The 25371-nt window shown below is 42.4% G+C and overlaps 1 protein-coding gene across 1 annotated transcript in view; it reads left to right on the top strand.

Annotated features, from left to right (window-relative positions):
• LOC311020276 (protocadherin-16-like) overlaps positions 1-25371 on the top strand; it is a 71542-nt gene that overhangs the window by 34413 nt on the left and 11758 nt on the right. The window contains exons 3-10 of the mRNA XM_084020237.1: positions 18619-18807; positions 19520-19751; positions 19854-20090; positions 20491-21519; positions 22129-22316; positions 22402-22498; positions 22912-23069; positions 24500-25346. Coding sequence (XP_083876363.1) covers positions 18619-18807; positions 19520-19751; positions 19854-20090; positions 20491-21519; positions 22129-22316; positions 22402-22498; positions 22912-23069; positions 24500-25346 — 2977 coding nt within the window. The remainder of the gene's footprint in view (positions 1-18618; positions 18808-19519; positions 19752-19853; positions 20091-20490; positions 21520-22128; positions 22317-22401; positions 22499-22911; positions 23070-24499; positions 25347-25371) is intronic.

The following is a 25371-nucleotide window of genomic DNA, read 5'->3' on the forward strand; positions in this document are numbered from 1 at the left end:
AGGACCAATGGAACGACTGCCTAACATGTTTTCACAGCCGGTGTGTGACATCATCACATTTCAAGCGCACCTCATAAACACATAGTGCTCTGCTGAGGTCGGGTCTGGGAAAGCTTATAGCCACCCCTCCGCCCGCCAAGTCATTGTCTCTGGAGTGACAGTGATCTAAGAGACCATGAATGATGAAAGCAGCCGAAAAAAAAAGTATGGAGATGATAAAATATTGTTTAGAACATGGTTTAAATAGCTCTGCAGTATCTGTTTTTTGTTAACTTCAGCGTGAATTACTAATCAGGTGTGAGGTGTTCATACCAGGTACCAGACTGCACTGTTGGATTCATTCTGCCATTAAAGATTTTCTGGAATGTCTACAAATAATCCTGCTTTTATTCAGAAAACGGCCCCCCTCCCTCACCTCAAACGGCTGTTAAATATCAAACAAAGAAAAGCTTACAAAAAAAAGTTGGTCTCTGGTCAGCTAAAAGGTCTTAAGTCGATTCATAATAATAAGGCCGAATACTTCAAATGTGTGAAGCGTGTTTTCCAACAGTGTTGTCCATTTAAACCTCTAACGAAAGGCCACACATCATGCAGAACAAAAAAATGAAGTACTTCGACACTGATCTCTGAAGTGAGTGTTTGGCAAAGATATAAATGGTTCCCCATGAAACTGCTTAATGGGGCTAAAAGAAAAGGCAGTAATCATCATCCACATGCACTTAAACAGCTTATTGGCAGGGTGGGTTATTAAGTGCACATGGGGCAGACGGATGCTGATATCACTTCTCATTAATTATTGATCACTGATTGAAGCCTTTGCTCAGTGAGATTGATATTTTTGGGTCATCGTTTCCACTTTCTCACTTCAAAATCAGCATTAGATCTGAAAACCATAGAAATGAAAAGCTGCTGGTGCTGCGGGTTTTCAATCGTGAATAGACAGATCGGAGATTCACGCTTAATCTAAATATTTTATTACTGTGAATTTTCTTAGAAGATGATCTTACAGTAAACGAGGAAAATATGACAATTTTATCATGCTGGGCAAACTCATACTATCAGTCTTTTAAACCCTTTGTGTCAAATGCAGATTAGGACAATAATATGTCTCAGAGGAGAGGAAACAAAGTTATCTTTCTTACTTGCACAACATAAGATCACCCAGTCCAATCTTGGCCAAGCACCTGGTATTCAAAGTTTTACTAGTTCCCCTCGCTGAGCCTTTGCCCTCTGAAATTAGATGTAATCCCTTTGAGGAGTGGTTGATCTGCTTATCGTTTTGCTCCACACAGAGCCAGTTTCTCCCCCAAAGAATCTACCATGTGACATCTGAATCTTTAACCTATCAAATGAGCTTAAGTTATACTGGTGAAGCAAAGTTCGAGAGATCCCATGACTTGCTAATAATCCACAGTCCCCATTTCCCATTGGCTTCTTGGATTACAATATGTTTCATTTGTACCGTTTTTCTTTTATGCTATTAACACTAAAACAGCTCACATAGCCTTGGGTTTCTTTATGAAAGCCACTATAATCCCTCATTAGCCCCCATTCAGGCGTTTATTGTAATGTTAGCCAGCCTTGTATGTGGTCCTGCTGGATTAGCAGCATTTCACAGTTGATAATTTCCAATGAATCTGCAATACATGGATGTTGATACCTCTTGTGTAGCTCTTTGCAATGACCGGTGTATTCCCCCCTATGTCTCTGCCATCACGCTGATCTATGAAACCCAGGGCCCCTCACAGCAGCCGCAGTTAAAGACGCTTTTGTTAGATACGGCAACTGTTTGAAGGGAATAGACTCTGGTGTGTTGATGTAATCTGTTAAAGGGAAGGAAAACATTGTATAGTTGTAGCTGAATGAGCGCTGGAAGGCCCCAGCCTCAGAGGAAACTGGGAACAGGGGGTTGGAGGATTAGAGTGTTTTTTTCTCAGACTTTGGTTTTACTTTCCCCCACTTTTTCCTCACAGTGTTTCCTTTCTTTGTAAAAGGGACCTACATTTGGCCTCATCATAGACACGTTTGCACATTCAGACAACTATGACTGGTGCATAAGTTACTCTTGTATCCTTTTTTTCATATAGAAGGGAGTATTTTACAATGGAAGATCTCAGATCAGTTTGCAGTCTCTGTTTTTAAGAACCAAATCAATAGAACAGAACAGAGGACATCGAGATTCACTTAAATTTTCAGAAGGGAACCTCAGACTGAAACTATAAGCGTGTGGTCACATAATGGTTATGTATTATCTTGAGCGTTGTTGGTGTTCTTTAATGTGGCTTTATTTTCCAGTCCCAGTGCTTCCAATAAAGAGTAGACATCAGCAGTTTTTTTTTGCCACAATAGAGTTCAAACCATAATTTCGCGACCCTGCCGTGTGAGCAGGATGCTTATATCAGTCTTGAGGTCCACAGTTTGAGAGAAGTAGAGGTTTTCCATGCCACAACCCAAATCTGATGATTTCCCAAAACCAGGAAGTACAATAATGGATGGCACCAACACCGACGCTTTAATATCTCAGACGACACTGGATGACATGTGATCTATCTCAGGGATTATCTGCAGTGTTTTCGTGAAGACAGTTGTGTCATAATCAGCACCATAGGGGTGCCATGTGCTACGTCTGTCTCTCCTATTGTGATGCTCAACTGGGTCATGTTTATCTTTTCATCAAAACCACATCTGCTCTTTGAGAGCATTGGTTGGCCCTGCTCACTTTTAATTTTAAATGCATCAGCTGCAAACGGAGAAATAATAAGCCTCCTTTTAAAAAAAAAAAAAAAAAAAAAGCTAGCAAAGCATTTAATGACCCTCTACTTTCGTGTCACACATGGATAAACATCTCTCTCATTTTCTTTTCATCACAAGCAAAATCTCTCTCTGCTGTTTATTTCCATTTGGTTGTTTATTTAGCTAACCTTTCTAGCACTTCATCCTTTGTCTGGCTGGCCGGGAGTTGCTCCGCCACTCACACCAGGATCACCCACTCTCCATTAAACCATGTGACCCCAGGGCAGCCTCGCTGTGTTCGTCTTGGCTCTTCTCCCATTTCAGAAACGGACCAGAAACGTAAGACATGGCTGCATGTGTCGTTTCGGACAGCTTATCCTCCCTGCAGGACTTGAATTACTAAGTAGCCCCCATTATCGGCCATTAAACAGCCTACTCTCCCTGCTCTTTGATCTGGTCAAGGTCTGCGTCCTTCCTGTCTATCTGCTCTACTGTTTCTCTGACCTCTCCTTCATGCCTATACTGGAATATCACTGCGACTGCTGTAATCTCCAAATGAGGATACACCTCGGCTTCTGCACTAACATCAGACTTCTGACAGTTTTATGTCAGGAATAGGCTCTTCAGAAGTACAAAGCAGCCTTTTACACGCTCGGGCCATTTTTCATGTAACAGGTGCTGAGAGAATCTGTTGAAATCTTTGCCTCTAATATAAAGACCATATGATGATTAATCTGCAGTCAAGAAGCGCATACCTGTAAGGAGGAGCACATTTAATCATAGTTAGCCCGTTGGTGTGCTACAGTAGACATGAAGAACAGAAAGGGCAAGAATGACCTGCTACAGAAAATGTTTTCAAGCTGTAAAAATACAACTTATCAAAAGTCTATCTATGGACAGTCTTTACCTATAGGTTATATTAAATATGAGCAAAATATCATGTTTCTTCATTAAATTGCAGCAAGCTAGTGCTCCATCTTACCTCTTAATTTGGTATCCTTTCACCTAAAAAATAAATCACAGCGTATAATCACAGTACAAGTAGGTTGGGGTGGAAAAGGAAAAAAACATGAAACATCCTAAAATACATTTACATTCTTGTTGTTTTGCTGTTGTTCAAAACGACCTCCTGTAGTTCACAACTGATCTTTAGTCTTCCATCCTACTTTTCTGTGGTTCACTGATCGCACCATAACAACGTGGCCATCTTACTCTTTCCCCAGTTGAATAGCCAAGGAAGAGAAATGGTGACCTTTGACTGTTGTTGTGTCTGTTAGGTCGGTGCTGTCCTTACACTCTGTGACACATTCCCCTCCTTACGATAAATCGTTCCTCAGGAATCAAGCTTTGATTTATTTCTGCCATTGTCACAGGGGGTCTAGAGTCACAGAGGTTAGCGTCCAGGGTCTACCAGCAGGATATGATACATTAACCCATTCAGTTCCTGTGTAATGTCCTCTAACACTGCTTTGATGGGCTAATTTGTTACCATTATGGGCATGGTTGAAGGACTAATGTGTACGACTATGAATAATTTTTTCAACTGAACAATTGTATTTGCAAGAGACAAGAACGTATTGTGAATAATGAGTTTCCCTGCAAACATAACACCACAGTCTCATATAATTGGGTTATTTTCTACAAATAGTAAGACACACATCAGTGAAGCGTGAAATATACTTTTTGAATTTGAATTGAATGAATAAATCCAATATGTTGTCCATGTTGTGTGTTGGCTTTTTGAGTGAAAACACACTTTTAAACTTTGCATCTGGCAACTGCACATTTATATATACTATAATACTATAGTAGTATAGTATATATTCTATACTATACCTTACTACTTCTATGCTATACTATACTACTTTACTATGCGATACTACTATAGTATACTACTATACTATAGTCAATAAACGTGAGGTTTCACCACCTGCATGTACAATGTCCTCCATTCATTCATATGAAAGTAGCCGTTTTCAAAACAAGAATTAAAGTTGCATCAGCATGATAGGAGTTGAGAAAGCATCCGGTGTTCTCCTGTGGATCAAATGAGAGAGGAGAAAAAGAGATACTGACATAAGCAGGGATTTTTTGTTTTTTGATTTTTCACTTCCAGGAGGTTTTGTCAGATGATGAGAGATTTTATTATTTTATAATATAGAGTATTATATTCGGATATAACTGATGAAGGTGAATCTGTGCTAGCTTCTGATTATCTGTTTAAAAAAAAGGATTTGAAATTGACCATGGCACCATGACGTATGTTATGCTGGATCACTGCCCTACCGTGACAAAACTAACTAAAGTTCATATTGGACTTGTTGAATGTGTCTGTAGATAAGGAGATGATAGATGATGACCCTTTCCCCTCTCCTATGTGTGTATGATGTATTCAATTATAATGCTGTTTCTCCACTGTGTTCCTGAGGTCAGTTTAGCTCCGTCCAGTTTGTTCTAGCATTTTCACCACTCCGAAAACAAGTAGCCGCAAATTGAGACCGAATTAAACGCAGGACAGCTGGAAATGGGGTTTCACCATCGTCAATGAAGCATTGACTCCAACATCTAAATGACAGAGTGTGAATGCTGTACAATTGTAGCGCAACATATTAAAGCATTAGAAATGTTGTCTTTTTGCTTGACTTGCTTGTTTAATAAGTGGGTTACTGCTCGTGGCTTATTTGAAGATCATTTCCTGGTCTGCGATGCCCTGTAATATCATACCTCAGAACATCAGAGCAGTCTTTAATTACAAAGTCAGATTAACATTTACTTGGCTCATGGAAAAACACAAAAGACTCGAGGGAGAAGTTAGGTGCCAATTTATCTGTGATTTACAATACCCTTCCTTTCCCAGTGCCATAATTCACTTGTCTGCCTCTACATTATGGTTATTGATGAAGGCAGAAGAACTTCATATGCCTCCTTGACACAAGTGGTGGGTCGCTGGCTACTAGATGAAAGGCGGAATTGATGGCTTCTAGGCAGAAGGTCGCGGAGGGCAGCTGGACGTTTGGCTGACCCATGACCGAGGACCTCATGTTAGCCAGAACTTTCTGCTAGATTGGATTAGATTAGGTCCGCTTCGTACCCCCTTCTGTGTAAATCTCACACACAGATGCATGAACTCTCACAAACATGGTCAAGCTGCAATTTTGACGTCTCTTTAGGTATGAAACATAATACTGTTGTGTACATGTCAAGCAAACAACAGTGCAAAGACAGCTTGCCAACTAGTTTTTTAAAATTTCTGAACACAAAACAATATGTTCTTTTAGTGTTAATCACTTAATAACTGTATCAAGACAAGAAGAAATGGGAAAACAAGACAAAACTTTGGGAGAAATTAGTAATGTACAGTCACTCAAATCATGTTTCACAGATCACAGATTTTCACTGCTTTGCACAGTGTGATTTTATAACTATTCATTTATTGTCTTTAGTCTCACAGAGACATTAGCATATCCCAGCATGCATTGCTGAGAGGGCAAGAGAACACTCGGGACAGTTCTCATTTGTCTCACGGCATGTCACACTGAACTGATTAAGGTATTGGCTCTGACAAGCAGACAATCACTTAAGGATTTCCCTTATAGTATCATTCATTTTCATTTTCACTCCATCAGAGCGGTGGCTATCTCATATCTCTTCCCTTATTTTCAGTAAAAATCAGATAAAGCCTTTATCAGAGTATACATGGGCATAATAATTGGCAAAAACTAATGTTAGGTATGCCCTCCACATGCATTCATATCTACTGTTCTTATCACAACATGCATATGTTTAGGAAGCTGTGGGTGAAGCTTTGATTTTAGTCTTGTGATATAAGACTTCTACCACCACCAACTTTGTGGTAGAATCAAAAAATCCTGGTAAGTCAGGATAGTCTGTTTTCTCAGATTGTTTTACATGGGGCAAAAAAACATTAAAATTAAAAAAAAAAATGAAAAATTGCAACTCTTAGAGCTAAATATAGATGCAAACATACGTTGAAACTTCTGATTTGCTATTACGGATGGAAAGGGGAAGGGAAAGCTTGTAGAATTTCACCACTGAGCCTCTTTCCACCAAATACACACAGAAGGCATTCTCTTGCACAGCTGGTCAAGCAATTAATACTGGAGCATATGTCCAGACACTTGATGTTAACAACCCCATCCAATGTAAGTCTCATTGCTTGGCAAAAAGCAGGAAATGTAATCACTGAACAGACTCAGGCTTGTGAATAAGAGCTCTTGCATAGTGTGTGAGGTAAATGTGAGGTGTGTATGAATATAACATGGGGATCATCAGGGCAAAGTCAGTTTCTGTTGAACCCAAACAGGTTCAAATAGATGAAATATGTTTGATCCAGATTTGCGTGTGTTCCTCTGAGAAGCTTGCGTGAGTGTAATCTATCGGGGACCATGTTTACTGTGGAAGTCCTTTTTGCTTTAAGAAACAACCGGAGTGCTCACTGACTACCTTATGTATACTCAGAAGGGATTGTTTGCAATGAATCACATGAAGGAGGGGACTGGACATGTATACAAGATAAAATATAATTACTCCATCACCTAAATATTTTGCTGAAAGCTAAATAAATATCCTTGTGAGGAAATGAAACCTGCCTATAGCTCTGCTTTCAAAAGAATTTGTGTAAAAAAAAATTAAAAAAGAAAAGAAAAACTGCCCATGAATCTGAGCAAACATCTTAGATGGTAAACATACAAATATTGCATAGTAACCAGACAATGTGAAATAGGAAACGGGGTCTAGCATAACCGAAAGGCTTTCAGTTTAGGAGCTGACGTAGTTTTACATGTGCAAATACGGAAAATCTCATCATCACATTTTGTTTGAAAAGAAGATGAAAGGTGTAGCGATGACAGCGCGCCAGTATCTCTATCCATCTACAAGTGACGGAGTTTTATGTGAAGAACAGCTGTTGTTTGTTGTTGGCGCGGAACTGTTAGGAAAGTTACTGTGTGTGTGTGTGTGTGTGTGTGTGTGTGTGTGTGTGTGTGTGTGAGTGTGAGTGTGTGTCTCACAATAATATGCCTTGGCGAAACAAAGGAAAAAGATCCAAACAGACACTCAGCTCTGCTGACTGCCTCCATTGCCAGAGTGTGTTAGTGTCCGGCCCACGTCTCAACCAGGGGGGACTCCCTTCAGGACCGGCTTTACAGTTGAACAGACTTTACTGGAGAAACCGCGAGCATGCCAGAACCCTGGGCAGTCTTCATTTGTTTGCGATGTTTATCAATCAGTGACAGGGTGTGTTTACGTGTATGGTTCCAGTAGGCCTTCATGACCCCGTTGCCCTGACTCACCCCCCACCCACCATCTCCCCTCTTCCTCGCCTCGAGAGCGACGTTGGAGAGCGATTCGGTTCAGTTTTCTTCTTCAGGATAACATTATTAAGAGTATGGCGCAGGAAAGCTGTGACTGTCGCAGGTGGACTGTTATCACCTTTCCAGTCAGTAGGCTAACCGTAAAATGCTGGAAGATTGAAATGGATGATGGAATTCAGTGATCCCATCAGTTGCAATATCCAGAAACCTTAGAATATGCTCAGTGTAAGTAACATGAGACTTTTTTATTGGATTTGGACTTCAGCACAGTCTAGTGAAATAATAAAAATAGACATTATGTCATGTCTTTTAATAAAGCAACTGAACAAAAATAAAAAAATAAGTAAATACATAGCCTTCATTTGACTGGAGAAACATGATCAATCCTTCAACTGGGTTACAATGAAGCTTTGAGTGGAGGAGACCGGCTGATAGGTTGACTGATTTCCACACCGAGTGAACATTAAATGAAAGGCTGGTGCCACATGGCAGTAACATTATGGTCCAGTTAAGCCACATCAGAGCAGGAAAGTCTGTCAACTTCATCATTATTTTGCCACTGCTTGGGGTGAGAAAACTGAGAAATGACGTGAACTGTCAAATAGTGAAGTCACTTAGAGAACATGCGAGCACTGCTGATTATCAATTGGATTGAAGACAAAAGACATACTATGAAAATCAATTACATTTAGAAACCGTTATTGTATGTCGAAAATGCCTCTGCAAACATAGAACATCTTCCGATCAAGAGTTTATTTGCAGTCCTCCTACGAGGCCGGACAGGTCTAGAGACTCAACAAAGCAACTAAAGCCAGTCACACAATACTCTGACTGTGCTTTCCAAACTGTGAGAGACTAAAAATGTAAGTGTTTTCTGGAAGCTGTCTCTTGTGCAATGCTTTTTCCATTTCCCCGGTTCTGAAAGATGAAGGCAGCTGGGAGGTGAATTTTTGGTGTTTCATGAGAGTCCTACTGTTCTTGTATAGTAAGAGCTGCAGGCTGGGGTACGTGCCACGCCACAGATCTGACTCCCTCTGCTGCACTGGGGGAAACTTTACCCTCAGTTGTGCCTCAGGGACAATACTGTGCAGTAAATGCACACAACGTGAAGGCTGCTTGTATATTTGTGTCTACACAGCTTTATCAACGTCCGTATGGCTTGCATTGTCAGTATCAGTCTGGGCTTCTGTGTGTTCTTCTTGCAAATAACAAGCCTCATTGAAATAATACCAAAGCAGTAAAGAACGATCTGCTTAATGATCAGCCAAATCGTCAACCAAATCGTGAATCAAATATCTTCAGTGTTATTATTATTAGTGATTAATAGCACTGCATTGAGTTGACCACTGAATGATACATTTTAGCATGTGGTTGCATGGTACTTGCTGTGAATGTCTCAATTGGAGAATATGTCAGAAAGAACGGTGTTTCCTGGAGGGTTGAGGCAGATATATAACTCCACTAGTTCTGTATTGATGAATGCAGGGTTCTTTGTAGCCGGCTGGGATCATGAATTTACTGAAAGACAGCTTGATCACAGGAATGTAGCAGCCTGTACTGTAGACCTGGCTCACACAGAGAAGACAAGACAAACTCCAGCGTTGACTCTCTGCGTCCACCTCATTAAATGGGCTCGTGGATCTCTGGGAATCAGGGTCCAATCTGCCTCTGATACTGCATCTGTGCCGTGTTTGTGCATGCCATGCTCAGTGGGCATTCTCCCACCCACTGCAGGCAGCTGTAGCGTTAGCCTAGCCCACATCAGTGCTCTCGCATGCCCACACGCTGTGCACGGTTCGTATTAGCTCTCCTCCCACCTACCCAGACCCTGGGATCCGCCACCTGGCCTGCCTCAGCAGACCAGAGCTGAGTACAGCTATTGGTTTGCCAGCTGAAACAGAGCCAAGCTGGAGCCCGACAGGCTCGGCTCCATGGGTATCTGATGCGAGGTCACCTCCCCTGGTCGATGTCTCGTCATAGTGGATCTACTCCCAGCTCACCTCCCATACTGGACATTGTGCAGGTCTCAGAGGCTCGTAACCAGATTTTGTGGTGGTCTGGGTTTATTGGAGGTTAGGTGTGCTGTGACGCTCGGCCATGTGCAGATTTGGAAATGCTGCGTTCTGCAACTTATTATTGTGGTGTAAATTAGCATTTTTTCAGCATTATGCCCTTTTGAAATGAAGTCGTTAATTTTCCAACTCGGTGAGAACATCTGCAAGGCAGCTAATGGCAAACAGTTTAACATCCATTGGACGTATTTAGTGAAGGACGGGCTCCTCCAAAACACTTTTTGGTTTAAAATCCTCTAACCTCCAAATGTTATTATGTTATCATTCAAAATTACTCTTCATTCTTCAATGCAAATAGGTCAAAGTAGTTTTATTTTGATTGTTTTTTCATTGGATAATTAGTGACAGGTTACCTTCTCCCATTTGACCTTTGGAAAATAAACATGCTTTTTGAAGCAGGAGCCTCTCAGAAAGGTCCTTGAGCTGCGTCTGTCATTCCAGGTGACCAAGGGTTAACGCTTACACTAACGCAGTGGAGCTTTTGTCATAGTTATTTGTCCAGCTAAAGTTAACCTTCGTTGACAGTTATCCCTGATGCTGTGTGCAAAGCGTTTGTCAGCGGTGGCAAATGCTGCAGATTATGGCAAAGTCCTCCCCAGCTGTGAGCCTACACCAAGGTCAGAAACATGTCTGGCATGCAGGCATTTCCCAGGACCTCCTGTTCACCTTTCCATCCATGTGCTTTTCAAAATGAAATTGAATTTGTATTTTTTCCCTTCATCGGGACATTTTCAATAAGCGCTACACATCCAATTCTTCCCTTGCCTTTTGGATCCAGGCTGATATGAACTATTGACTGGCTCAGTACACACCTGAGGGCTTTTAACAGCACCTTAAAGTTGTTTTCAAGGTGTTGAAGTCACATTCCTTCCTCATACACCAAATCCTTTCATAGAGCAGATACATACGTGTACTCTGCTACCTTACTGGGACTTTTCTTGTTAAAATTGCAATCAAGTGTACTTGATTAACCTGCGCTAATAACTTGACAGCTTAAAAAGTAGTATTGCATGTCCAGTCCTGAATGCAGCTTCCACTCTATTCTACCTTTTTTCTTTAGCTGCACAGTATCTCTCTTCTCTACTCATTTTTCCCTTTTCTGGAACCCTTTTCTCCTTAAATGGTTTGATGCATAATCACCTCCAGATGCAAGGTCTAGATGAAAGACAGATGCTGCAGTTTTAGAAGAAACTCTAATGAAAGTTTAAAAAAGGCAGGCCACCTAACATCCAACAACTGAAGTTTGTCACAACTCTTAAATTGCAAAGTACAAAGAGTGCCTGCATACATTTTAAGACTTGTGAGACTTCAAAAACATGTGTTGAACTCCGACAGGTTCAGAAACATCTTGAGGCAAATTTGAACGCTGCTTGAAAATGAATAGTTTTTTTAAAAATGTATTTTAAGACTACATTTCTTTTGTAGTTAGATGACACTGGATCCACTGACAGGCTGCTTGTTTACTGGATGTTCGTTTGGGCAAATTCATAATAATGAATGCTAAGATGCAACTTGACTAGGGATTAAGTTTTGAAATATCACTCAGTTTTCTGTTGAATACTTTAATTTTGATGCCACAGAATAAGTGGAATTCCAGAGCAGTAGCATTCGCTGTTCAGTGGTTTTTCTTTTCTTTTTTTCTTACAATAAATTATGTTTACAGGCATTAACGTTTAGTGTGGATTTCAGCAACAAAATAGGGATGTACCAGAAATCACAGAGATACAGCACTTATGCATAGCTTGCCAAGACAGTGTCCTATTTTTATCAACAGAATTAAGATAAAAATGTCTTAGCAACTCTTAATCCTAATATAATGCCATGCCTTTATATCCTACAAGAAAACAATCGCATTTGATGATCACTAAAAATAGCCAATATATTGAACACACTTTTATTTTATTTTATTTTATTTTTGAAGAGTGGCACTTCCAAAATTGTCTTTGGCTACAATAAACAACCGTTAGCATCAACACACTGACCTTCAAGCCACTTCACACACAGGAGGGTTCACAATGTTTTGACTGACTTTGTTTCCAGCAGTCAGCGAAGCAGTTATGGTGAGTGATGTGTGAGAGGAAAGGAAAGAGACAGAAACCTTATCCTGTCCTGTGTCTGCACTCTAGCACTGAGTGTGATTACATCCCTGTCTACTATATTACCTCCCTTCTGTTCCTCTGCCAGATATGTGGACTTTACACTATACTGACCTGCTGCCCTCAACCCAAGTCCTCCACATTTTGTCAGGGCACTGCACAGAGCGACATGAAAAGCTGCAACTCAAGGAACCATTGTTTAGAAATCAATATTTTTTCGTGTCAGAAAGTAGTTTCTTTTATGTCCTGAACTGAAACTAGGACGGTAGGACCAGCTGGGACCATACACTTGGCAAAATGTTGTTCCTTGTTGCAGATTGCTCAGTTTTTCCAAAGGTAGCGAAAGGTTAGTCTGGGCAACTGAATGATGTCAAGATCATGTAATTCTGGGAACTTTACTGTAAAATATTATCTGTTGTCATGTTTATCCTTCATGTGTAATGGATTTATTCGTGTTCATCTACAGTTCTCGTCTGCTTGTATCATTAGCCCCGCAAGCCCCGAACTCATTTCCATAGTGAAAGGACAGATCTGGATGATATGATTTGGCACATAACTGTATATTTTTTGAGAAATCAGCGTGATTAAGATGGTTACTGACCTTGACAGTTATATGGTGTTTCACAGGGATACCCCAATGCAGCACATGTATTTTAATGGACATCTGGACAGAGAATGGATTTGACAAATCTGGAATAGATTGTTCAAGTGCTGTCATGCAGGGATACTGAAGAAAGTTTTGGGGAATTTGAATTGCTAATAATACAACTGTGCAAAGCTGTTTGGTCAATAATTATGAACTAGATTTTGCTGTGCCAATTCCAATGTAAGATTCTTGAGGCTTTTACAACAGAAATTATGCAAAGGATAATTGAGAGCTGATGTAAAGTTTTTTTAGTCGAAGGAGTCACGCTTGAATAGCTGTTTTTGAGTGTTTCCTGTGAAAAGCATTTATTTGGCAGGCCACACACAAAGATTTCCACCCAACCAAAATTGTTATTTTCCACCCAAAAATCTGAAGTTGCAGTATGATGATGTTGCCAGGTCCATCCTTCCCTCCAACAATTGTCCCCTGTGGCCTTTTGCTTGGCAGTTCCTTCAAGTCAACATGCTCCAAACACTGGCACGTGATATAGTGTTCCCAGAAAGTGTTGGATTTCCATGAAATTCACTTAGGACTCCACAGGGTCCTAATGTTTTAATGACTCTGTGACCTTCTACAGCATCGCCATCAACATTTCTGACAAGAAATATAAAATTCTATCAGAAATATTGCCACGCAAATAGACTTTAATCAACTCATTGCATTTCTCTAGTGCCACAAACCTCTAATTAAAAAAATGGATTGTTTCCAAAGGTCTGCAGGACTTTGCAATGTAAGCAGAAGAGCACAAGGCTCGGTTTTTACCTTAAAACTTTATCAGAAATTGGAGTATTATGAAGGAAAGCACAGCCACTTTCAAAAAAGAAGAAAAAATGTCAGGACGTTTTTCATATTCCATGTTCACCACACAGCCAGGGATGTTCCTTTGACAGCACAGTAGAGCGTAGCATATCACAGAGTAGTCTGTTAGCTTGGTGGTGCCTTAGGCAGACCACTGTATTAGCTCTGGGTCGCTCACTCCACAGTAGACCTCCAGATTGTAGATTCTTGAACATCCCTCATTCTGTTTCAGCTCGTCTTTTGAAATCTCATTTCTTTTATCACGCTTGTAGAGAGCAACCAGTCATCACAGGCCACAGTTTGGTAGTATTTAATGTCACCATTAGACCTCACACATGTCTTAAACTATGCCATGATGATTTCAGCTTTTTGTCTCGTGAGTAACCACCAAAATCTTTCACATATGGTCGGAATCCAGACAATACTGTCTGTGTGGTGAATGTTTAGATTTTGGATGGATTCGTCAACAGTGTGTGGGCATCTTCCTTCCACCGGACCGGTGTGGTCTGGTGCTTTGGTGTGGTGGTGGACATGTCACAAAGTCTCTATCCTGCCTGTCTGCTACTTTAGTGAAGTAGTGAAAGAGGCCTTTAGGAAGTCTCCGCCTAGCTCTCCTCATCTCTGCCGTCTTCAGAAGTGATGCCAAGACAATAGAGTGAGAGGAGTTTGCAGGGCTTCACACCAGCTGTGCAAGCTCAAAGCAACTCTCAGGGCAGATTTCTGCAACTTGCCCACTATTTTATTTTCTTTGAGCCTACGCTTTCCTCTTTGCCTTTACTGTCGTTTAATGATCTCCACCTCTCCATCAATCTATCACACGTTGCATGTAATCGCTCTTGTGGGAGTCCTCCTATTACAGGCCTAATTGGTCATGTCTGAAACTATCATTAAAGTGTGTTTCATATTGATTATTTGGGATTATTGAATTAATGTCTGGAAAGTTTGGTGAAGTCTCAGATTGAGATGAGATTGACATAAATTGAAACCTAAGATACCTATTATCCTAAAGATGGCATCAGTTAATAAAGTCTTCTTTATTCGGCGTCCTTAAAAAGTGAAACTTGCCATTCAAGCACTTCACCCATCAGAGTTTAAGTAACAGCGCTCTCCAAGTGCTCAGCCTCAAAAGATTAATCTTGAACCTTTCTAGAATTCATTTGCTGTTTTGCACTACAGGAATCAGACAGGTTTACTTATCCCCAGTGTTTGTTTGTTGGTGTCTTTGCTTACTCATCTAAGAAACACTCAGAGGACTTGTGCATGACTGACGTGTGTGTGATAATTTCCCAGTTGGCAAACATTTCTATGCACACTGCGTCATTTGTGGCCTATTTTGATTGGCAGAGGTGAAGTCCTGATTGGCCGGTTTCACCAAGGACTACGTGAGACAGATTTGTTTGACTGGGCACTCTAAAATACGGAGAGCATGATTAAAAACTACCTCGCCTTCATTTCACCCCTTGTTGGCCTTAATGGTTTCGGCTCTACATCATTCATTTGCTCAAGGTTTTTGCACTAGTTCTTTCCACATTCAAGCTGTTTTGCATGGCTGCAGAATGATAGATGAATAGAGGCGCAGTAGCTTGGGCATGCTGACATACATGCCTTATCCATAAAAATACAAGAACAAGCACTAGAAAGCCAACCACAGTGGTCAATCATGTATGATAATTCTAATTGGCCTTTTGGGAAATTCCACTCTGAAAATAGAATTCACCTAAATCCTTGGCTTGTTCTTTTCCACTCCTGGATGTCTCTCAGAGCACAGTTAGGACAAGGGCCAGAACACTTGAAAGCATCCAAAATCCTCATGATCATTATTCCATTTGAACATATTCTGCATAAACACACAAAGGCATGTTCTGTCCTGTGAATCATGCTCTCTTGATTGGACGGTCAGTCAGTCAGAAAGTCTCCTCTGGAAGGCTCCTGGAATCTGTTGGGAGAACCACAAATGCCCCAGTTATCTTTGGATTCCCCCAGCTTGTTTTATTAAGGACTCGGCCAAACGTTGCCTTTCCCCTGCTGATAACACTGCTCCCATCATGCCTCACTCACACACACGGAGTGTAGGGAGAATACTGCTGGCTGCTGCTGATGATCTAAGATTACTCCGGCTTTTGAACTTTTAATCCAATAGAAATAGAGACTTTGCGTAATACCTATACATTGCAAGAGAAGGAGTAAAAAGTCAGTGGGAAACAGAAAGAGAGGCCCCTCGTATCCATGTCAAGATGGATTCGACAAAGTGGTGAGTGGTATTTTTCTCCCCCTGCAGGGCGGAGAATTCCTATTCATGACTGGCACATCTGAAATAACTGTCTTGGTTATAAATGTCTCCTTTTCCTCAAAATGTACAGTATGTCCATGGAAAGGAGTAACAATCATAATCACGAGTATTTAAGATAAAATTAAGGACATTTCAAAGGGAAACAACATGTTGCCAATGTGTTGAGATGAATGATGAATGCCTTCTTGCTGTGACATTGCTGCGTATGTAACAGCCCAAGTGTCAGTCTTCATTCAAGTTTCATCTATTGAGATTTATAGTGCTGTGTTATTGATTTATCTGCGTATTTGATGCCAGAGGCCACATTTTGTTAGGTTATCCTCGTCTCTCAGGGTTCATGGTTTGGGGTTTGGCTAATTGTCCTACTCATTTTTCATTTGCATATGGCCTCATATGTCATTTCATATGTGTGGCTGACAAATGATAATTTCCTGGACAGAAATGTCTGTGTTCCAGCAAGATGACACTGATATGCTGCTATTAACTCAGACATGAGAGTAGAATTGAAATCGCAGTCTCTGCAGATTCTAAAATAGACTGATTGCTTCAGGCGATCTACTTACAGTGGTTAGGATTTATGCAAATGTGATTGTGTGGTTTATTATCTTACGGTACATTCCCCCCAAAAAGCCATACACTTAACTCATGGAACATATTGTTCTCAGGTTTTCAAACCACATATGGCTCCAAATATCCCCAACGCTTTGTGCAGTACTGGAGCACTGATAGGAGTGTAAATATTAAATCTCCGGATCATCCTCATTTAAATTAATTTCATGGCCTACACATCACCCAATCCCCATGTCTTATCCTAATTTGTTCTCAACAGAACGGCTCAGCATCTCTGCAGCTACCACTGTACTTTGGTCAATGTTAAACTTTTTCAACTTACTGGAAACCCTTGATTAAATGTGAAGTGTGTGTTAAGTTATACAGACAGTAAGTTTTACTGTATCATTATAGATTCATAGAGTTCAAAAGAGCTCCAACTCCCAGCCCACCAAAAGAACTTTCTCTTTTTTTCATCATTTTTTCTTTCATTTTTCGAGTTTTTGTATCATAAATATAAATGTGGGCTTTCTTTATGAACTGTATGTGGGTGTATGTTGTAAAAAAAACTTTTATGGATGGTTGTGGCTCAAATGGAAAGCAACATGGAGTCCACTCAAATAGCTCGTACATTCACTGCCTGCCACATGGGTCACAAGGTCTGTTTGGAAATGTTTGTAGCATATTTTACATTTTTTTTGTAAGACCCAGGTATTGCTGGAATTCTCCTTCAACCTTTCCTCCAGGTTTTCCTCCACTCATCACACAACTGTGAAAGAAAACAAGTGTACAAAGCTGTGGGGTTGTTATAAATAACCTATCCTCCTGCAAAATGATAAAAAAAAAAATTCCAGTAAGCTGCAACCTCTGCACGTTAAAAGTGGAGTAACTTTCTTGTATTGCTCTTGGTTTCCCCTTTCCTCATGTGGTTTATTATCCTTCTCTTTGGCTTGCATCTCTGCTAGCTTTACAACTCCCTCACTCCTACACACTACTCTCTCTCTGTTAGAGTTTCCAGTCAGGAGTGTGGGGCATGCTCTCTGCTCAGTCCCCCGTCTGCCATCTGCTCAGGAAAGCGATGCAGGGGCCAAACCTTCTTCGCCATGAATGAATGATTTCCATCTATTCACACTCGTACCAATGGCATCTTTTAAAAAACGTGACCTTTTGATGATAAGCATGGCTTGCCATATTTTCCTTGGCAAGGTTCCTGATGACTACTCCGCCTCACGCAGAGGAGGCTCCCTGCTGCTGAGTTTTGGAGCACCAGACCGTGAACCGTGCTTCTTTTTTTTATCCAATTAGTGTTTTCCTAAAAAGATCCATTTATAAAAGATGGAAGGAAGGAGAATTCTAATCAACTTGTGAGGTTGAACCCTAATGTAATCTCTTGCAAACTCCGATCCAGAGCCAACACTTGCAAACAATTATACTGCTGGTACCTAGGGGCCCGATCTGATTGGTCTATTTGCCTTGCGCTGTCTTGGGAGATCCTGTAGTAATTGAGTCTGCTCCCCGGCTGATGACTTATGAGCTGCTTTTATAGCTCCAGCGGGTCCAGCCCTCTGTAGTTGTGCGGCATTATTAAAACCAGACTGCAAGTGGGACATTACACTATGGTCTAATGCGCTGCACTGAAGCATACTGTGTGGTATCCCATTGTTCCTAAACCATCCCTGATACTGTCCTTTGCAGACAGACGCCACTCCTGAAGCAGGCAATCTTCCCTGCTGGCAGGCCTCCCAGAGCCTGTAGAAGTCATCCTCCTTCCCACCACCCTCTTTCATTCCCTCAGAGCCCCTTTCTGCCAAAGGGTCTGATCATGTTCAGGCTCAGATAAACAACAAAGACCAGGTCCAAAGATGCTTTCAAAAGGCACCTGGTATGGTGCTCTTGTTTCAGTTTGGGGATTGCCATCACTCGTCCATCCCTCTAATATCATTTAGATTGGATCTGCTGTGGCTTTAGAGTAGTATTATTAATGAGTTTTGGAAACTGCTGAGTTTATCCAGAAGGATATTTCCTATCCAACTTAATACATTTTAATTTTTAATGTACAATGTTGGAAGATTTAACCAATAGCATGCTTTCTTCTCTGTAGGTGACTGCGACAGATGTAGACGGCGGCTCCTTTGGCTCCGTTACCTACTCCCTTGGCTCTGGCATTAACAGCGCCGTTCCCACCCAGTTCACCATTGGCAAGGAGACTGGCCAGATCTGCACTAGTGCTGCACTAGACAGAGATCAAGGGCGGGCCAGCTTCGAATTTACTGTTACAGCAGTGGATGGGGTGAGCACCGCATTTTGAAATCATGCTTAATATCAATCTGTTGAGCCACAGAGTAATCCTATAAACACAGCAGCCGTGCTTTTCATACAGAAAGGAGAGCAAAGACATGGCCAAGTGTGCAGCGCAACTTTGATTTGAGCAGCCAAGTTAAAAAACGAAATCTTGAATGGCTCTCCATGGCAGGCTTACTCATAAGAATATATCCTGTCCACTTTATGCCAAATAATGCTTAACAAATAAAAGGTTTAAAATGAAAGAAAATTACTGCGGCCATGTTAAAGCAATCAGATGGAGAAATGCCCCAACTGTCAAAGCAGTAATATTTTAACAAGTTGGACTGCCGCCTCCCTCGTTTTTTGCCACCTGGTTGAAATGAAAAGCCTGCACTGTATTTTCTGCAAATGAAAAGCCTATGAAACAGATTGTTCAGTTGCAACCCTCCACGGGTCATGACATATTGCTCTCTCCCAAGGGAAACTATCAATCTGTATCCCTGCGCAAACCTGATGGGACCATATTTTAGAGGCTGCTGCAATACATCGAAACTTTAACAGGGTTTACTGCCGGTTTTTACTTTTGAGTGACTTTCACCGTTAATGTGGTCGCCGTGCACCATTAATGTGGCCTAAATCCTGCTTTCAGGTGTGTTTTTTCTGTTCATGATTTAATGTATGTGAAGGTATAACAAAGGGGCTTTTTGTTTCCTCTGCAGGGTGGACTGAGCTCAGTAGCCTATGTGAAGGTAGATCTGGTCGACATTAATGATAACAGACCCGCCTTCTACCCAGTCAGCTATGCTGTGAGTTTGAGCACGCAGAGCGCCCCTGGGACGTCTGTTGTAAGAGTGACTGCCTATGACCTAGACTCGGGCGAAAACGGCAGAATTACATACAAAACCGTTCCTGGAGGGGCCTCCCCATACTTTACTCTCAACAAAGACACAGGTTGGCACAAGCCATTTCCCAGTTCCTTCCTGCATACTTAATTTTCAAGATTTGAGTTATTTAAGAAGCTGAACGATGCTTTACAATGTTGTGTTTTTGTAGGTGTGATCTCACTATCTCGGTCCGTCTACGGGAAGGCCAACTCAGTCATTCCCATGGTAATATCTGCTCAGGATGGTGGTGGTCTGGTTGCCCTGGTCAATGCCAGGGTCAACATCAGTGTGGTGGCGGGGCTGGTGGCGCCACCTGTGTTTGAACAGACTCAGTACTACTTTACCGTATCAGAGGACGTGTTGCGGGGGACAGTCGTAGGCAACGTCCAGGCCAGCATTAAGACAGGTGGGGATGACACACACATGCCCGTTCTTCTTCTTCTTTGTAACCCATTCTCTTACTTGCTCACAAACGCCCAAATTTAAGTCCCATGTCCAATATTGAACAGTTAACTATCCATTTATCAGTCACACTAGATCATGCTTATAGGAGTTTCTTTTCTGCTCCCTGCACCACTTGTACAAATAGGCGCTGGGCCACTATACACACTTAACTCTGAAATAACATCAATCCAGAATTCCATTTCACATCTTTGTTTATATATTCATTTTCTGACTTTTTAGGGCTCTATTACAGTCATGAAAATTGAAAAATTACATCTTTGGAGTATACTGTTACCTCAGTGCTTTTAGCGCAGCCTCCTGGGCCGTGGTGACGTGTGTCTGGTTTTTGTCATCTTTCTCAGGCACTTCTAGAGATATCTCCTACATCATCAGCTCTGGGGACCCCGCAGGCTATTTTACAGTGGATCCTGACACCGGGGCCTTAAGGACCAGTCTGCCCCTGGATCATGAAGCCCAGTCAGCTCTTGATTTGGAGGTGCAGGCCCGGAGTGGCAACCCCCCTGCATTCGGCCAGACCCGTGTCCACATTACCATCGCAGACATCAATGATAACCCGCCCGTTTTTCTGCCCTCGACCTCGGAGTCCCTGCTGCTCCCAGAGCATACAGAAATGGGCACCGTGGTGTATCGGGTCCAAGCCGAGGACAGAGACTCCGGAGTCAATGGACAACTCACCTTTGACCTTTCTTCTCCAAGTGGAATCCAGAGGACCTTCAGCATAGAGCGCAGCAGTGGAGAGATCCGATTGGTAGGGAGCCTCAACTATGAGAGTGTTCCCCGTTACGACCTCCAAGTGATTGCCAAGGATAGTGGTGTACCCCAGCTTAGCACCACCTTCGTGCTTGTGGTCCATGTCCAGGCAGAGAATGACCAGGGGCCTGTGTTCGATACCCTCACGTACCGCGTGGAGCTCAAAGAAGGTACTCCGATAAACACACGCTTCCTGCAGGTCAGGGCTCTGAACAGAGAAACCTCTGGCACGGGTTACTTCAGTCCTCTGGCGTATCATCTGCGTCCAGATGGAGATGCTGCAGGGTTTGGCATCGCTGCAGACAGTGGCTGGCTGTTTGTGAAGAATGCCTTAGACAGAGAGGTCAAGGACATGTATCTGCTAACGGTGCTGGCCAGCCAAGGTCACGGGCAGTTGAAGAAGACGGGTAGTGCCACAGTGCGGATATCGGTGACCGATGAGAATGACAACTCTCCTCGACTCACACAGGAGAGGGTCTTCATGGCTGTGAGAGAAAACATGCCTGCAGGAACAGGCTTCGGTCGAGTGACGGCCTCAGACCGAGACAGTGGTCCCAACGGACGCCTCAGCTACCGCTTCCTGCACCCGGATCGTCACTTCCAGATAAACTCCCACACAGGTTAATTGGAAATGTGATGTAATGATGATTAAAATGATCAGAGCAGCATTCACTGCTGGTCTCTTGGAGTGTTAGAATGGTGTTTTCTCAGGTGCAAAAATAGTGCAAAAAAGAGCACTTAATGCTTAGTTTTATTACATCTGTTATATGTCTTTCTGTAGATTGAGGTTGAGCCGAAATAAAATAACGAAACAAAGCTATCAAGCATACAAAAACTTTCATTCGTGCAAAAATTCAATCAATGTTGAGTCATCTGTAAAAGATGAGACTACAGTTGCCTCTTCCACACTGTCATAAATTAGTCAGATGATGATGACAGTAGCGCTGAGCATGCTGTGCTCTAATTGGCCTGTGGAGTCATTAAGTCTGTGGGTGGAGACTCCGAGTCTCATTTGTGATTATATTCTGGCTGAGTTAGGACTCTCTTCAGCATCTGTCAGTCTTCCAAAGTTCCTCTATTTGTACAAATATTTCTGCACACTGTGCATGTCTACTACTTGTGTGTCATTGATCAAAGCCTGCTGGCTCTTAAGTCTCTTATCATTATTCCAGTGCACTGGACTATTGCCTCGGCATGAAATCCCTTCATCCATCCCCTTCTGTCCCCAGGTGAAATCAGCACAAGGACTACTCTGGACAGAGAGCAGCAGTCGAGTTACAAGCTGGTGGTGGTGGTTCAAGACGGAGGTTCGCCCCCTCGTAGCGCCACCGGCACAGCCTTCATCACTGTCCTGGATGACAACGACAATGAGCCTGCTTTCACCCACAGCCAGTCAGGCAAACATCTCGTCATACAGGTGATGCCTTAAGACGGACACAGGCATGCAGGAAATGACAGTTCTTTCATGCTTTTGGTGACATCCATTTGTTGTTTAACCACAGGTGACAGAAGGTCAGTCGTCTGGGGTTTTACTGGGCACACTGCAAGCCAAAGACCCTGATGAAGGAGAGAATGGGACTGTATTCTACTCTTTGTCAGGTACTGTCCCCGCAGGAAGTCAAAGGAGTATCTATATTTGCAAAAGAAATATTGAAAGAGTAGTACATGTTGTGTTTTAAGCAAATACTTGTCAGTGAGTTGTCCTGATAGTAGAGCAAGAGTTTATTTATTCATTTTCCAGTCTTTTTCACCATCACTATTGTAGTGTATTCTACTTTACATCAGTGTAAAGCACTTAGTATCTGTGTTTAGAAAAGTACTAAATAGATCAAATAATATATTGGTTGATAATTATTGGTGTATTGTGTGTAACACCAGTAACATCAGTAATTTGTGTCTAAAGAAAAAGCTTTGATTTAATGCTACAAACTCTACAGCTGAATGTGTTTGTGTATGTTGCTCCCCCACATGCATCGTCTCCAGTTAAAGTCTGGACTCTCTTTGCCTCTTAGGTCCCAGAGCTGAGCGTTTCTCTTTGAACCCAAACACTGGGGAGTTGCGTTCATCATCCCCTCTGAGCCACTCGGAGCGGGCCGAGTACACTCTGACGGTGACAGCTACTGACAGAGGACTGCCCCCTCGCAGCACCTTCTGCTCCCTCACCATTCAGGTCAGACTTTCGTTGGACCCCAGCCAGCATAAACACCCTCACTATTCACCTATTTAATATCAAAGAATAGACGGGTCTGAGAGGATCCATGTCTCTGGGCCCCTCAGACTAGCTGCAGACATATCAACCTCACTTCTGACAAGCTTCCCTCCCATCCCCTCCCTTTTCTTCCCCTGTGACTTTTCAAAAGGGAAATTTCTATCTGAAATGGAAAAGTGGGTCTGAATCAAATACTCCCAGCTGGCTAGTGATGAGGGCCAGCTGTAGGCTGCTCTGATCAAGGTCATACTCAATGACTTCAACACTTTTTTAATACAGTAGCCCCCTTTTTGCAATGAGCAGCGGGGCTATATACACTCACATACACTCACGTAAAATGAAGCAGAGCATTGAAGTTATTCAGTTAATATTTAATAAAGAACAGAAAACGAACACAATGGAAGAAGCCTGGAAGGAACATGAAATTATAGGTTCCAGGAAAATAGAGTTGCCATATAAACAGCACCATTAAGAGCCTGTTCAGTTTTTCCTCCTTTCCAAAAACAAAAAAAAATAAAGTCATAATAATTAGTTAATTGGATTAAACAGTGCAGTGTTATTCTTTCCTGCTGACGCATTTCTGTAATTTCCTTTAATCAACTCTTAGACTGATTTTCTAAATCTATTGATGATAGGACTAGGACTATACCAATTTATTTCTGGATAAATCTTTTTTCCATCTAATGTGGAACCAATTTACAGCTTGTCATGTACGATTTCACAATCCCGGCATATTGTTTTGCGTGCCTACTCACTGTGGGAACCGTTCTGTAGGATGCAATGCTGAGTATCTAGATCATCCCTTCAGCTTGAAAAACAGTCAGTAATGCTGCTGAAAATGTGATCAGCCCAACCTCTCCCTTCTCTTCCCCCCCTTTTTTTTTTACAGCTGCTTGTGTTTTATCAAAACAACGTGTCATTTGTGTTACTTATGGTGCTGTTTTCACGCGAAGGAGAAAAGTAATAATGTTGCAGCCTTTGAAGACACTTGAATTGCTCATCAGAAGAAGTGTAAAGCTAGACGTAGTACAGGGATATGTCCCAGTGCTAAGTTCAAACCCCTTCACCATTTCTCCCTCTGATTCCGTCACGTTTTTCATCTTTTATTTCTCTTGGCAGAAACATGAGTATCAGTTTAAGTGTGATTAAGGTTAGCAGGCGTGTCTTTCAAGTCTATAAAAACCCCTTGGAATGGGTTCCCAGTGGACACATACATTACAAGTTAGTGGAGTGGACAAAATATGTTTTTGGTTTGCCCATAATCCATCAAATATTGCTTGGTATTGAAATTTGTAAATTTGAGATGCCATCAGGCGTCGAAATGAAGCGTTAGCTACACTGTGGTTTTTCTCTGTCATCAAATGCTCATACAGTGTTCTTCTTCAATGCAGGTCCTCGGGACTTACAGCCCTACTGCTAAGACCGATCCATTCTCCATATCCTTCAACTCTGTGGAGGAGGCCAAGCCTGGATCTGTTATTGGCTCAGTCCGCATTCATGACAGGGAAACCCCGGAGGAAGGAGAGGTGACCTACACGGTGGTGGGGGGTACAGACCGAGATGGGACCTTTGTCGTGGACCGTCTGACCGGAGACGTGTACCTGGCTGGTCCTCTTGACTATGAACGAGACGCGCGCTACACCCTGCAGATTGAGGTGGATGACCTCTCTCGGGCTCCTCCAAGCAGCACCCTGGTCCACCTGGACATCGACATAGAAGACAGCAATGACCACGCCCCACAGTTCCCCGAGGACCCCATCATCATTGTCATCTCTGAGAACATGGAGCCCGGCTCTTCGGTCTATACTTTCCAGGCCACAGATAAGGATGGCAGCGGTCCCAACAGCGAGCTGAAGTACTCCATCCTCCACCAGTGGCCAAACACCCCTACCCTGCTAACCATCGACCCTGCCACTGGCGTTCTCTCCTTGGGCCAGGAACTGGACCATGAGGTCACCTCCAACCTGATACTGGTTGTTAAGGCAACGGACTCTGCCCACGATGCCAGCCAGAGGCGCTGCGGTTCTGTCACGGCAAGAGTGTATGTAACTGATGAGAACGACAATTCACCAGTGTTCAGCTCGCCAACAGCTGTCAGTGTGATGGAGGACCAGCCGGTGGGCTTTGTGGCGCTGTATGTCATGGCCAGAGATGCAGACCAGGGGGAGAATGGCAGGGTGACCTACAGCATCCAGTCAGGCAACACTGGAGGAGCATTCAGCCTCAACCCTAACACTGGTAAGTCCAGCCCAGTGCACAATGC

Source organism: Eutrigla gurnardus, assembly GCF_963514095.1.
Source record: "Eutrigla gurnardus genome assembly, chromosome: 10".
Taxonomy (NCBI): Eukaryota; Metazoa; Chordata; class Actinopteri; order Perciformes; family Triglidae; genus Eutrigla; species Eutrigla gurnardus.